This window comes from Suricata suricatta, chromosome 4 (genome assembly GCF_006229205.1).
Source record: "Suricata suricatta isolate VVHF042 chromosome 4, meerkat_22Aug2017_6uvM2_HiC, whole genome shotgun sequence".
NCBI classification, from domain to species: domain Eukaryota; kingdom Metazoa; phylum Chordata; class Mammalia; order Carnivora; family Herpestidae; genus Suricata; species Suricata suricatta.
The window spans coordinates 28,053,898-28,067,535 of NC_043703.1; the positions used below are offsets into that span (position 1 = coordinate 28,053,898).

The window sequence follows — 13,638 nt, forward strand, 5'->3', positions numbered from 1 at the left end:
TTTGTATTTCAAAGTTGGAAGAAATGAGATTGAAGTCCCACACAGTTGTAAAATGCCAAAAATAAGTAGAACTGAAATGAATTAAAGCCCAGTGTTGAGAAAGGCCAAGTAAAAGCTTCAGATCAAGGGTGGCTGTAACTGAAAGGGTCCAAATAAGTATTTAAAACCACCCCTACTGGGACTGCGAAGATTTCTGAATTTCAAATTGGCATTTTATGTTTGACAAGGTGACACTGTATATAAGAAATGTATTGTAAAACACTGCTCTACGATAGGAAAATGATTGAATGTAAATATTTCAAGATGTGGACCACTGTTCAAATGTTATCATAAATCTTTGCCATTGTTTTAGGGGATAACCCTGCATGCATATATGAGCTGACTTGATAGAGCCAGCTCTCAGAAGGGAAGTCAGCCGTGTGTTCCTGCCTCTCTGCCACTACTAGTCTTATTTGACCACAAAAGTGTCCTATGAGATCTTTGCCAGTATTGTCCTATGCATATTATTACATAAAATGAGAAAACTGTTTTTTGAAGATGCTCCATCTGTCTGGTATTGCTTTTGACCTGTTCACCGACTGGTCTGGAAGGTCACTGGTATGAGATTAAAATGGGCTGACATACTTTATACCCTGAACTTTGAAAAAGGAAGAAGAAAGCTTGAACTGTAAAGTTAACTCTCCTTCCGTTCCTTACAGGTTTGGAAGGTTTACAGTAGCCGCTCTTCAGTCCAAAGTAGAACAGCATGAACGTGAAACCAACCGCCTCAAGAAAGCCCTGGAACGAAGTGATAAGTATATAGAGGAACTAGAATCTCAAATTGCACAGCTAAAAAATTCAAGTGAAGAGAAGGAAGCTATGAATTCCATTTGCCAGAGAGCACTTTCTGCAGATGGCAAGGGGAGCTTAGGCAACGAGGAGGATATGGCGTTGAATAGTCCAGGTGACGGTGCCAGAAAGCAGCTTGGCTCCTCCACCTCAAGTCCTCACCTGCCAAAGCCTTCTAGCAGTTCTGCCAGGCAGGAAAGCACCAGCCAAACAGAACCAAACTGTTCTAAGAACAAAGACCTGTATCAAAAACAGGTGGAAATAATGTTAGATGTGACAGATACAAGTATGGATACTTACTTGGAAAGAGAATGGGGTAATAAGCCAAGTGACTGTATCCCCTACAAAGATGAAGAACTTTATGATCTTCCAGCTCCTTGTACTCCTTTGTCCCTCAGTTGCCTTCAGCTCAGTACTCCAGAGAACAGAGAGAGCTCTGTGGTCAAAGCAGTAGGCTCCAAAAAGCACTCAAACCACCTCAGAAAATTGGTGTTTGATGATTTTTGTGATTCTCCGAATGTCTGTACTAAAGATTCCTCAGAAGATGATAGAAGTGAAAATGAAAAGAAATCAGAATGTTTTACTTCCTCAAAGACAGGGTTTTGGGATTGTTGTTCCACAAGCTATGCCCAAAGCTTGGATTTTGAAAGCTCGGAGGGAAACACAATAGCAAATTCTGTTGGAGAAATATCTTTAAAATTAAGTGAGAAATCAGGCTCTTGCTTATCCAAGAGGTTGAATTCTATTCGCTGTTTTGAAATGAACCGGACAAGAACGTCCAGTGAAGCATCAATGGACGCAGCTTACCTTGACAAAATATCTGAGTTGGATTCAATGATGTCAGAGTCAGACAACAGCAAAAGCCCTTGTAATAACGGTTTTAAGTCAGTAGATTTGGATGGGTTATCAAAGTCCTCTCAAGGCAGTGAATTTCTTGAGGAACCAGATAAGTTGGATGAAAGAACTAAGCCAAACCTTTCCAAAGGTTCTCTAACTGCTGATCAGTTAGAGAATGGAAATGAATGGAAACCCACTTCTTTTTTTCTCCTCTCTCCATCTGACCAAGAAATGAATGAAGATTTTTCACTCCATACTAGTTCTGTAGCCGGAGCTAATGGACTCAAACCCCCAAGCTGTTTATTTCAGACTGAGTTTTCCCAGGGCGTCCTGTTAAGCAGTTCACACCGGCTGTTTGAAGATCAGAGGTTTGGATCATCTTTGTTTAAGATGACCTCAGAAATGCATGGTCTTCAGAACCACCTTCAGTCTCCTTGGTCTACTTCTTTTGTGCCTGAAAAGAGGAGTAAAAATATTAATCAGTCAACAAAAAGAAAAATCCAGAGCAGTCTTTCTAATGCCAGCCCATCAAAAGCAACTAAAAGTTGACTCATTAGAAAGGTGTCATTTATGTTTTTGTCCTGAGAGAAATATAAGTTTTTGAAGTTACTTATTTCCTCATAAAAGTTCTGTACAACTTTGAATTGATAATCTGTAGTCAAGTGTCAAGTCAGAATGGTGAATTAGCCTGTACCCACAATACTTCTATTTTAAAGAATGTATCTGTTTTTATTTGAGGCTCTTTTTAATCAGAAAAGATAGGGAGAGGGTTTCTTTTAATGACGATTGTACGTATCTGGTTTGGGTGTAGTTTGTTTTCCTGAGTCTTGATTTACAGTGGCCTGTAAATGAGCCTCAGTTGTCTTCAGAACGTGGATTTCTTAAATAAAACTTTTCATATTGTCTACACACTGCTTATAAGACAGTTGAGTTTCTTTAAAGCTTTCCTTGGGTGGAAGTTATTTTACCTGCCCGTTTTTATTTATGTTTAGTGATAGCCCAACTTTTAGGCAAGGCCATGGTGGAGAGATAGCATCTAACATTAGTCCAGTATTCATTTGCTTTTTTTTTTTTAGGCTTTATGTATGTATGTTTGCAACTTTAACATTGTATTTTGTCCAGTTTTTGTGAAAACGTTCTGGTAGTATGAAAGAATACATTTTGTATATGAAAACATTTGTTTTATATCAGGTAGCTTTCATTTGCTCATCTTTTTATGTGTCGAAAATCAGAAATTGAGCCTCCTTTGGAAAGAAGGCATAGAATGGTTGGGTTTGGAGGGTCCTAAACATGGTGGCTTTATTGTTCCAGATACACAGGTGCAGAACTGCCCTTTGCCAAGTTCTTGATCCACTTTCGTCCTGGGGGAGCTTGTTTTGGAGTGATGAAGTTCTTGTTTGCATGTTACTGTTCTTTGTGGAAACTCCGTATGCACGTTAGCGTTCTTGCTTGCACTGGTTTCCTTACTTAAGAAAATGAAGTTTTAGTTGGCTAATAGAATAATCTTTTATGTAGGATAAGAACATTTTTTGTGAAGAATGTTAAGGAGATAAGAATAGGTGAGCTAAGCACAGTTTTTAATTTGGGCTCTGAAAAAATATATTCTAAACATGTTTGGTATGCCTATATAGGCCTTTAAAAATGGTTTGTATGCTAATGACTTGTTTATCTAATGTGCACTGAACATTTTACATTAATACTGTACTGTTTTACATTAATACTGCATGCTTTTCTATGTGAATTGAATAAAGGATGTCATAAGCACTGTAATCCTTGATGGTGTCTCAGATACTGAATTAGCCTGTAAAAACCAGTAAAACTTACCATTTTTAGTTGATCATAATAATATAGGAGTTGACAAACGGTAGACCCTGGACCAAATCTGGCCTATGCCTGTTTTTTTGTGAAAGGAAGGCCTGTGAACTAAAAATGGTTTTTACACCTTTTAATCATTTTTAAAAATCAAAAAAATACTTCATAATATAGGAAAATGATATAAAATTTCAACTTCAGTGTTTCTAAATGAAGTCTTATTAGAATAGAGCTCCGCTCATTGGTTACGAATTAGCGATAATCGCTCTTGCACCGCAGGGGCAGTTGAATAGTTGGCAATGAGGCCAAATGGCCCATAGAGCCTAAAATACTTACCGTTTGGCCTTTTACAGAAGAAATTTGCTGACCCCTGTTATAATAGACTCTACAGATTCAATGAAACCATAAAGTATAACAAATCGCTTTTATGATCTGAAGAATCATGCCCTCCACTTTTAGAAATAACAAGGGCCCAAAAGAAAAGCTAATGTAAAGCATCATTTTTATCATGTATGTTTTCCAGTAAGTGTGTGTTATTTTTCTTTTGATATGTTAATGTTAGATTAGACAGATTAGTAGTTCAGGTGTCTTTGACAATGTGGTAATATATTTGAAATTCCATTAAATGTAAAAACCTACAGTTTTTGTCAGTAATCACAGAGTAAACTTGGGGATAAGCCTCACTTTAATTCTGTCTATAACTCTTCTTTACTATGAATGTGTCAGTTTTTAATTCATTAATCCAATATAAACTGACAGTGTGCCATGGGAATCCAGAAAGTGTAACCTGATTTACTAATGCCTAATCAGGGTGAGAGTGTCTATATTGGACCAGAGTATTTCTCAGCTGCTTTAGAAACCTTGCTCCATCCTTTTTTAAAACAATAATATTTAATATATTAAACCCGTGAGATTTTCCAGTTGAAGATAATAACCTGCAGGATTTTTTTTAATGTTTATTTTTGAGAGAGAGAGAGGATGAGCAGGGGAGGGACAGAGAGAGAGGTAGACAGAAAACCTAAAGCAGGCTCTCTAAGCGCTGTCAGTGCAGAGCCCAGTGTGGGGCTCAAACTCACAAACCATGAGCTCTGAGCCGAAGCCAGAAACGTAACCAACTGAGCGACCCAGGTGCCACTGCAGAATTTTATTTTACTCACATATTCTCAGTTGTTCTCTTTTACCATAATCTGACATATCATAATATAGTGGTCTCATATTTTTAAGTATATCTATTATATGCACACTCTAAATACAAAACAAAAACAAACATTTATTGAAACCAAGTACTTGGCTAAGTCTTATTTTCTTTAATCCTCTTTTCAAACTCTGTGAGCCAAGAACTCTTACCCCACTTTAGAGATAAGTGAATTGAGGATTAGTGGTCATAGAGCTAGAATGGGGTAGAACCATGTCTTAGAGCCTTTGACCTTGTACCCCTCCTCCCCCATGCATGAGTGTTCACACTTGTAGGCCAAAGGATGAAAGGATTTGAAATTTCCACAGATTGTTGTTAAAGTACTACTTTGAAGTATTAGCATATTTCTTTCCAAGTAGCATTTAATTCCTGCCAGTGTTCCAGGGTCTAACTCCACTACTAAGATGGAAGCTCAAGGATGGGGGTCATGTGCCGCTTCTAAGTGTAGAAAGATTCACACTAACTCTGACACATAGAGGAATTTAACCCTTCCTTACTGGAAGGGTTAGATAACACAAGGCTATGTTAGAAAAAGATACACTCCTAATAAGCAGACACTATCCATTCATGTCTATAAAAACATCTTTGGATTGCTCATCTTTCTAAAATGTAACAGCTAAGGGACTATGACATGGTGCTAGATTTTTTTTTGACATAACCTTTAGTGTTCATCTTTTAATTTTCAAAATCTTAATCCTATCCACAGCAACATGTCTTTTTCCTGTTTTAATGGATCAGCTGAGACTAAAACAAAATGGGAGACCTTAAGATTTATAGCCCCTTAATTTCAAATGTGCTTTGTATTTCTATAATCTCTTTTGTATCTACATTGGTTCAAAACTAAAGGTACCACTGAACAAGGGAGGGAAGAACTTTGGTCTTAAACCCTAAGCTGTATCAGAAACTTGTTTCTAATTCTTGAATGGCTTTCAGTTATTCAAAGTGTAATACATGCACTAGGTTTTGTACCTGTGAATGACACTTGTAGAACATCAAACTGAGATAACAGTTTAACTTTATGAAATGTGGTTATTAAGTTAAAAGTGTTTCCCAAAGCCTCGAAAGAAAGTCTTTCATTCCTATTTGCGGGAGTCCTACAACACTGTCTTTGCCTGTGATGATGTAACCCTATCCTTTTAATAATACTTGCCAGAGAGAAAACCTTTTAAGCAATGATCTCAGAGTGTGTAGTGAACATTTATTGCCTAATTCTGGGAACCCCACTCTGCGAGAGGAAACATCTATTAAGATGCAGATTTCTCTTAAGAACCCATCTGGAGCTCTAGCTAGGGTGATCTTCAGTTGTCCGTGACAGAAGCAGCCTAGAATACCTTGAATTGAAGTTCCACTTCTTGAAAGGGTAGATTTTTAGGTTTGCTGTGTCTTAACAGGGAAAAGAATTGCCTCTAATAAATGGTCGTTGGATTAACCAAGGGTGGAGAAGTGTGTTCCTTGTGTGATGCTTACAATTTCAGGTCCCAAGGGGAAGGATTTAGGCACGTAAATGAGACTTTCTATGAGGGCAGGAGCTAGTTGTGGCCCTTTTTGGTTCTCATAACATGTTGAGTAGAAAAAGTCGGTGTTGGGGATAGATTGGAGCAGAGAGGAAATCCGGCATCTTACTGGCAGTGCTATTAGCTTTGGGTCTTTAAGGGTGAATAAGAGCTCGGTGCGGAAAAGAACGTGTCCTGCTTGACCGCTATCCTTGAACGGGCACCTGTTTAGCAGACGTCTCAGAAGAGATGCTGTAGGACCCATTCTCTGAGATCAAGTCTCCTGATTGAAAAAGGTTTTTAGATTGCTCTAGCCTGAGCTTGCAAGTTTGGCTTTGCTCCCCCTCCTCTTTCCGAACGTCTCCTGAGACTCTAAGCTCGCCCTCGCCGCCAGGGCCGGCGGCCTGATGGCGAGACAGTGACTCCCCGGGCGCTGGAAGGCTCAGGAGGTGGCAGGGCTGGCCTATCATCTGTCCATTAAGCCGAGGCTTTGCGCTTCGAGGGCCGGAAGGCGCGACCTCGCTTCACTCACAGGGTCATCTTTGTGCTGTGGGTGGGAGGTGAGGTCTAGCCCCCTTTTCCTCCCTCTGATTACGAAGAACCCATCCTTCCGGGATTTCCGCAGCCAGTGCTGCTCTTCCCCCAATCGCCGACCCCCCACCCCCGCCCAGTGTCCCGGGGGGACCGACCAGCCCAGCCGGTGCCCCTCGGGCCGCAATTTCCCGCGTTCTCGAGGGCGCTGTCAGCTGGTCCCGCCCAGACTCCACCCGAAGCAACGCCTTGCTTTGCGGTTTCCTTGCATTTCATTACCACTCGCGAAACCTGCCGATTAAGACGCGAAACCAACAAAGAGTTTTCTTTCCACCTTAACCTTGCACACAATCCTTTAACAAATTAATTAATCCTAATGAATTAACACTTCATTTATTTAAACGCGCTACAGTCCATGAATTAAATTTTCATGCAGTGATTAAAGGCTGTTAAAATATGCATGATTTCGTTAAAATTTTATAATAAATCAGGGCAATGTGTTACATGACAAGGCAACTATTTCCCAGTCCCTCGCAAGGGGCTTTGATTTGTGCGGGCGGCGAGGAGGAGGGGCGACTGGCGGCGGCGCCGGCGAGCGCTGGAGCCCGGCGACAGGACCCAACTCCGCACTTCTGGCGCTGGGACTCGCGGCAGCGCGCTTTCCTCGGCGGCTGCTGGCTCTCCGGGGATCCTGCCCCCGCCGGCAGAGCCGAGCCGGCGAGGGCGACGGGAGCCAGCCTCGCGGCCCCCGGAGCCACGCTTGTGGAGGGCCGGGGTCCTCTGCTGTCCCCTTGCGCCAGCGGAGCGCCCTCCACCTGGGGCCTGCGTGCGTCCGAGTCGCAGCGGTGGGCAGGCGGCTGAGGAGAGGGAAGGCGACAAATTTCCACCGCGTCGCCTAGGGTCCCTGGCGTGAGAGCCTGCTGTAGAGTTGGTTCGTTCGTTGATGTTTTTAACCCGGGGACCTCAACCCCCTTCTCTGACCAGCGCGCTCTTCCGGTTTTGAAAGAGCCCGGGTGGGGCGGGGGCAACTTGGCTCCTCTTGGGATCGAGACCCCAGGGGCGCGTGTCCTCGTTTAGTGATACACCATTGTTCCCACGGACCGCGAGGCTGGCTCTGGCAGCTGGCGGGCGGGGAGGCCATGGCCCTGTTAGGACGGAGATGTAGGTGTCCGGCCTCACCAGTAGATCTTTCACAAGGTAGGTTGGTTTTAGGTCCACGGAGAGATTAAGGTGGAGAGGATGGATGGATGGATGGATAGATACACAGATAATCTCCACATATGTAACGCCAGGCGTGATAATGACCGGCAGTGAACTTTACTGGGGCGCATCATCTCGGGGTGGGGTGGTCGACCTCCAGGAAAATGTTTCCAACGGGAGTTGCACTTGAATTAAACCGCCAGAAGAAAGAAAACAGTGGATTTTCCACCGGCTCACTCAAGAACCTTCTCCTCAGTCCCAGCTGGACTCCAGCCTGAACGCAGGGCGAGATCCTTACGGGAGATCACCGTGGGCCTCAATAAATCACCTACTTCAGCTTTGGGAGTGGGGGGGGTCGGGGGGGGGGCAAGCAGCCCTGGCTGAGGGCAGGGCGATGGAGAAAGGGAGGACAGGGCCTCCAGGAAATCTCCCAGCTGCTACCGGCAAAAACGTGACTCTGAACTCGCTGCTGGGCAGAGCTGGGCCCGGGGGCTGGCAGAGGGTAGAGCCCCGGCCCAGCGTGGGATCCGGTGGGTGCTGTGGCCTTGCGGTCTGCCTGGAGGAGGTCTCAGGATCCCCGCAGGGCCCAAAAGGAGCCCAGGCCCCTAACGGCAGGAGAGATGCGACCGCTGTGCGCGAAGGGCAGCGCTAAGAGAGACCTAGGATCGGATCAGGGCGACCCAGGCTTGGCCCCGGGAAGGCGGCCGGGAGAGGAAGCTAAAGTACCGTTACCAGCGGCTCCACCATTCCACCCTTCAGACAGAAAGTGTCAGGAGCAAGAGGGTGCAGGGCCCACCCAAGTGCAACTCCTCTTTAGAGAAGCGACCCCTCGCCCCTACTCTGGGCCTGTTCCTCCCTACCTGCCCCTTCACACTGCTTAAAAACAACCCAAGCAGCTTCTGGAACCGGCCAGCTTAGGGCTCTGCGGGCTTTCTCCGCAGGCAGAGCGCTGACAGCGCTGTGAAATGTGCCTAGTTTCAAACTGGGCAACTGCCCGCGGGAAGCGTGGCGCCCTGAGGCTGGCAGGTGCAGAGCTCCTGCTCGGGCCGCCAGAACCCCGGGTGGCCGGCCAGCAGTTAGCGCTAAATCCCTGGGGTCAGGCCAGAACCCGGGGTTGATACCTTTCTCCTGTACACAAACTCCACGCACTTAAGTAGACTTTCTTCAGGGCCAAAACCCTGTCCCTGAATTCGAACAAATAACTCGAGTTCAATCCCGGGGGGCGTGTGTATGCGTGCAGGTAGTGGCTTCGGAGTCCAGTGCTAATTTTCCTCCAGTCCCTTTGGAAGGAGAAAGGTAGTCCCAGCGGGCAGCCGGCCCTGCGTGCTCTCCGGAGCTGGGGAGGTGGGTGGGGGTCCAAGGCCAGGAGAGTTCACTCCCAGCAGTGCCGGCCCTCACTCCAAGGAATCTCTGCTCTCTGAGCTTTGGGGAAAAGGAGCTGCCAAAGGAGATGTGAAGTGGGGCCTGCCAGAGGAGGAGGAGAAAATTAATTAATGAGGGAAAGAAATGTGTCTCTGATCCAGATGATAGACTCCCTATCCCTGGGGGCGGAAATTCCTTGGAAATCAATAGCTGTGCATTCATTATCCCCCTCTTGATAAAATGCAAAGCTATGAGATGGGGGAGGGGAGAATCTGTGATGGTCATTAAACAAGAAGAAGGAAGGTGGGGGGAACCTTTCCAGGAATCTATGCCAAGGCTCAGACCCCATGTGGGCATCATTAGCACAGGCAGGGGCCAGCTAGTTACTGCGCTTGCCAAACCGGGAAAACAAAGCAGTAACATATTGGTAAGCCCGTCCACCACCCTTTTCTTTCACTGCCTTGGGGTGAAAGACTTTATAAGGTCCAAGGAACTGCCTGCAGATCTGCCATTGTGCCCCAGTCTCTAGCCTGGAGCTGAAGCCCCGCAGGGATGTGGCAGAATCAGTGTCCCAACATCATCTCCCAACCCGTCCTGTATTTCTGCACAACGCCCTCTCATTGTACCTGCTGCACCTGTACCACAAACACCTCTTCACCTAGGGCTGCCCACGCTATAGACTGCCACCTCCTGGAGGGCAGATACCCTATTTTATACCCCATTGTCTCTCCAGTGTCTTGCCTTGGCCCAGACTGGTCATTGCCAAGCATTTGAGGAAGGAAGGGAAAGTAGAAAGTAAATGAGGGAGAGATGAAATAATTGAACTCTGAAAAAGAACAAGTTGCTATCCAGATATACAGCTCTGACTGGGGACAACACACCCCTCTGGCCCAGTCTTCATCTCCTTTTTAGGAAGAGAGGAGATCCTTCAGTGATCTTCCTTTTGTTCTCTCACCCCCCCCCCCTACCCAATTAACCCTGGCTTGTTGGATGCTTGGGCTTTTACTCCTGCCCCTCCTCTGCCTTCTTTTCCTTCCCCCATACATGTATTGTTTCAGGGGACATTTTTATTTTGTGACAAATACCTTGCTAAGTACCATGGTGGACACAGATGTGCCCTAAATGGGCTTCCAGTCCATTGGTTGGGCGGCGGGTTAGGAATTAAACCCATAGCCCTCATATTTCTAACCCCAGGAAAAGCTGAGATATCTGGGCAGAGGTCTGGCTCGTCCGCCAGGCGTTGTCTCAGGAAAAGTGTCCAAAGAAATGTGAACTAGGAGACGAGTGGGGGAGGGAGGGGAGGGGAGGTAGAACCCCTGATCTCTGTCAGCGTGGCTCCCCGCTGGGTTTCCTGGTGTCCACTCGGCTCCTAGTGTGCGCAGAGAAGAGCTTCCGGTACTCAGGGGCTGGCCTTGCTCTCTGGGGATCTACCAGGCACGAACCTGTGCTGTTTGAGATTCTGTCTCCCGTGCACCCTTCAGGGTCCCTAAAGGCCAGCGTTTCCCTGGGGAGCGGACAGGATCTAGGCACTTGCTCTCTGTGGGACCCTTCCTTCCCCTAGTGAGAGAGCTCGGGAACTGCTTGGAGGGGTGTCAGGAAGGATTAGGTGAAGCCTGGACACCCGAAGCAGCGACAACCTTAGGACTCCATCGCTCCCTCCAGCGAAGTCCTGCTCCTCGTCCTTTCCCCGCAGAGATAAAGTTGCATTTAGCACTCCCACGGGACCAGGTAATGGATGGAAACAAGCTCCTTCTCGTACCAGCAAGTGAACATCTTTCTGACTCCCCTCTCTGGCTGCAAAGCGGGTGGAGGGTAGAGAGAAAATAATAGAAAGAAAGAAAAAGCCATGGTGACGCCTGTGGGCTCTTCTTGGAATTTGAGTATTGAGTGGATATGCTAAATACTGATGCGTTTATTCGAAGAAAAGATCCACGCAAACTCAAATAGAGGTTTATAGAAATAAGATCTGCTCTTTGGTGGAAATACAGACCTCTTTGATGTGAGAAGGACCAGAAAGATTATTTATCTGATCTCTGCCTCCCATAAGTAGCCTCTCCCCCGCTCTCTAGCTCTCTTGCCGAGATGTGACAACATCTGGGCTGTTATTATCACCCGGGGCAAGTGCTGTACCCCTGGGGACTCGGCACCTGAACTGTGGTTCTCAGGGGAGGCCCTTGATCTGCCTGCCACACAAGGGCCATATAACAGGTTGACTAATTGATTCATTCTTCTTAGGTTTTGATTTCACAATAAGAGAATACATAAAAATAAAGTCTGGATCAGAGCTTAGGTTTCTTTCTTTCAAGTTGGTTTGAATTAATATTTTAATCACACTTTCCTATAAACTGGCCTGATCCTATCTTCTATTGGAAAAGAGAGAACACACACACACACACACACACACACACACACACAGGCAGAGATAAGAGGCAAAGAAACCAGGAAAGGGAAAATAAAGTTTTCTTCTCAACATCTTATTCTTTTTTCTCTAAAGCAATTTCCTTTTCTGGAGTTTCCAGCATAAAGTGTGTGTGTGTGTGTGTGTGTGTGTGTGTGTGTGTGTGTGTACACACGCTGAGGAGGGGAAAGGATCCCAACAACACCCTGTTAACTATTTTTCCTTTTGATTACTAGAAGCCTCAGATCACCCGGAGCTCGTTTGAAATGTGGGTTTGTACACGGTTAAAGGAGACAAACAATAAGAGAAATGCACAATTTCATTTCAACAGCGATTCCCCAGTAGAACGCACACGCTCCTTGTGGCTCCTAAGTGGCTGTCACTGTCGGTGCCTGACACAGTTATATTCACAACAACAACAACAACAACAACAAAGTATGCGGAGGAAATTAAATTATATGGAAATCAATAGCGTCTGACTGCTTCAAACAAATGTCTGTCACCGCGATTATCCTCCAGGAACCTATTTATAAACCTTAAAAGAAACGGGTTCTTGCAGCAAAAGACAGCATCTTCTGCATTTCTGTGTTGTTATTTATACTGTATACAGAGGAATGCGCGGGCATAATTTAACATACAAATATCCAGCTGTATACATTATATAACAGCTTGTTAGACATCTCGGAGTGGAGGTGTGCCTAAGTAATGTGCATATATTCAGGGCTTGCGATGGGGATGGGGGAGAGTTTGAGAGAAGGAAAACACCGAGGGGCTTGTGAGCATCTTGTCTTTCTCCCCCTAAAAGGAGCGTACCCTCAGACAATAGCTAGCCCTTTTGATCTTTTCAGAGGCGGTGGGAAAGGTGAGGCGTGCAAGTGCGCATGCCCGGGTAGCTACAGGTGCATCACCTGCGCTGTCCTTGCTGGTGGTCACTATAAGAGCGGCTCCCAGGCGCCTGTCGCGGCCGGGAGAGCGCGCGCGCGCGCGCAGACGCACGGCGCCGCGGAGAGAGAGAGAGAGCGCGCGTCAGGCAGACAGAGACAGCTGATGCCTGTCAGCGCGGCGGGGCCGGGAGCTCTCGCGAGAGCTCCCCGAACCGGCCGCGAGAAGTGGGGCTCAGGTGTAAGAGGAGTGCATCCCGTCGGCGCGCGGGGCTAGAGCTGTAGGAGAAGTGGGATCGCGAGGCCGGTGCGCGGCGCTCTGCGCGGTCAAAGGGAGCGCCGGGCGGCAGCGGCCGCAGCAGAGGAGCAGCAGCAGCCCCCGGCGCGGCCGCCACCTCCGCGCCGCCAGCCGCCGCGGCCGCAGCCTCCGAAGGGAGGCCAGAGGAGCCGGCGTGCGCACTTTCCCGCAGACTTTCGGAGTGTTTGTGGATTTACATGCCAAGCCATCAAGATGATGTCTATGAACAGCAAGCAGCCTCACTTTGCCATGCATCCCACCCTCCCTGAGCACAAGTACCCGTCGCTGCACTCCAGCTCTGAGGCCATCCGGCGGGCCTGCCTACCCACGCCGCCGGTAAGCGCCCCACGCCCGCGGCCCCGGCCCGCGCGCCTGCCCCCTCCCGGTATCGGAGACACTGCATGTCGGGTGCTGGTGTGCGCACAGGTCCAGGTGCGGGGATTTGCGGGCAGGGATTTTTAGAGGAATCCCGCTGCGAGGGACGTTTTGTCCAGTGGCGCTTAATGTCGTGTTCCCATCGCCTCTGCCTCTGTGTCGGGCGCCTGCAATCAGAGTGGGGAGCACGAGGGCCGTGACTCTCGACTTCCACTTTCTCTGTTAATTTCACGCCTCGGAAAGGCAGTCTCTGTGCGTGTTCGGGTGCGTGACACGGGTCCCCAGCTGCGAGTTACATCTCCATTTCTTCTTCTTTTCCCCCTCCTTTTTGGTCTCCCACGCCGGCTCCCGGAATGTGTTCTTGTGTTCCCCTTTCCCCTGCATCTTTTCCCCTCCCTACACTCACGTCCCTACTCATCCATCCCCCC

The 13,638-nt window shown here is 47.2% G+C and overlaps 2 protein-coding genes across 2 annotated transcripts in view; both read left to right on the plus strand.

Moving 5' to 3' along the window:
* OBI1 (ORC ubiquitin ligase 1) overlaps positions 1-3,440 on the plus strand; it is a 40,847-nt gene extending 37,407 nt beyond the window's left edge. Inside the window, exon 6 of the mRNA XM_029936565.1 lies at positions 699-3,440. Coding sequence (XP_029792425.1) covers positions 699-2,214 — 1,516 coding nt within the window. The 3' untranslated portion in view covers positions 2,215-3,440. The remainder of the gene's footprint in view (positions 1-698) is intronic.
* Positions 3,441-13,048: 9,608 nt separating this feature from the next.
* POU4F1 (POU class 4 homeobox 1) overlaps positions 13,049-13,638 on the plus strand; it is a 1,236-nt gene continuing 646 nt past the window's right edge. Inside the window, exon 1 of the mRNA XM_029938449.1 lies at positions 13,049-13,267. Coding sequence (XP_029794309.1) covers positions 13,049-13,267 — 219 coding nt within the window. The remainder of the gene's footprint in view (positions 13,268-13,638) is intronic.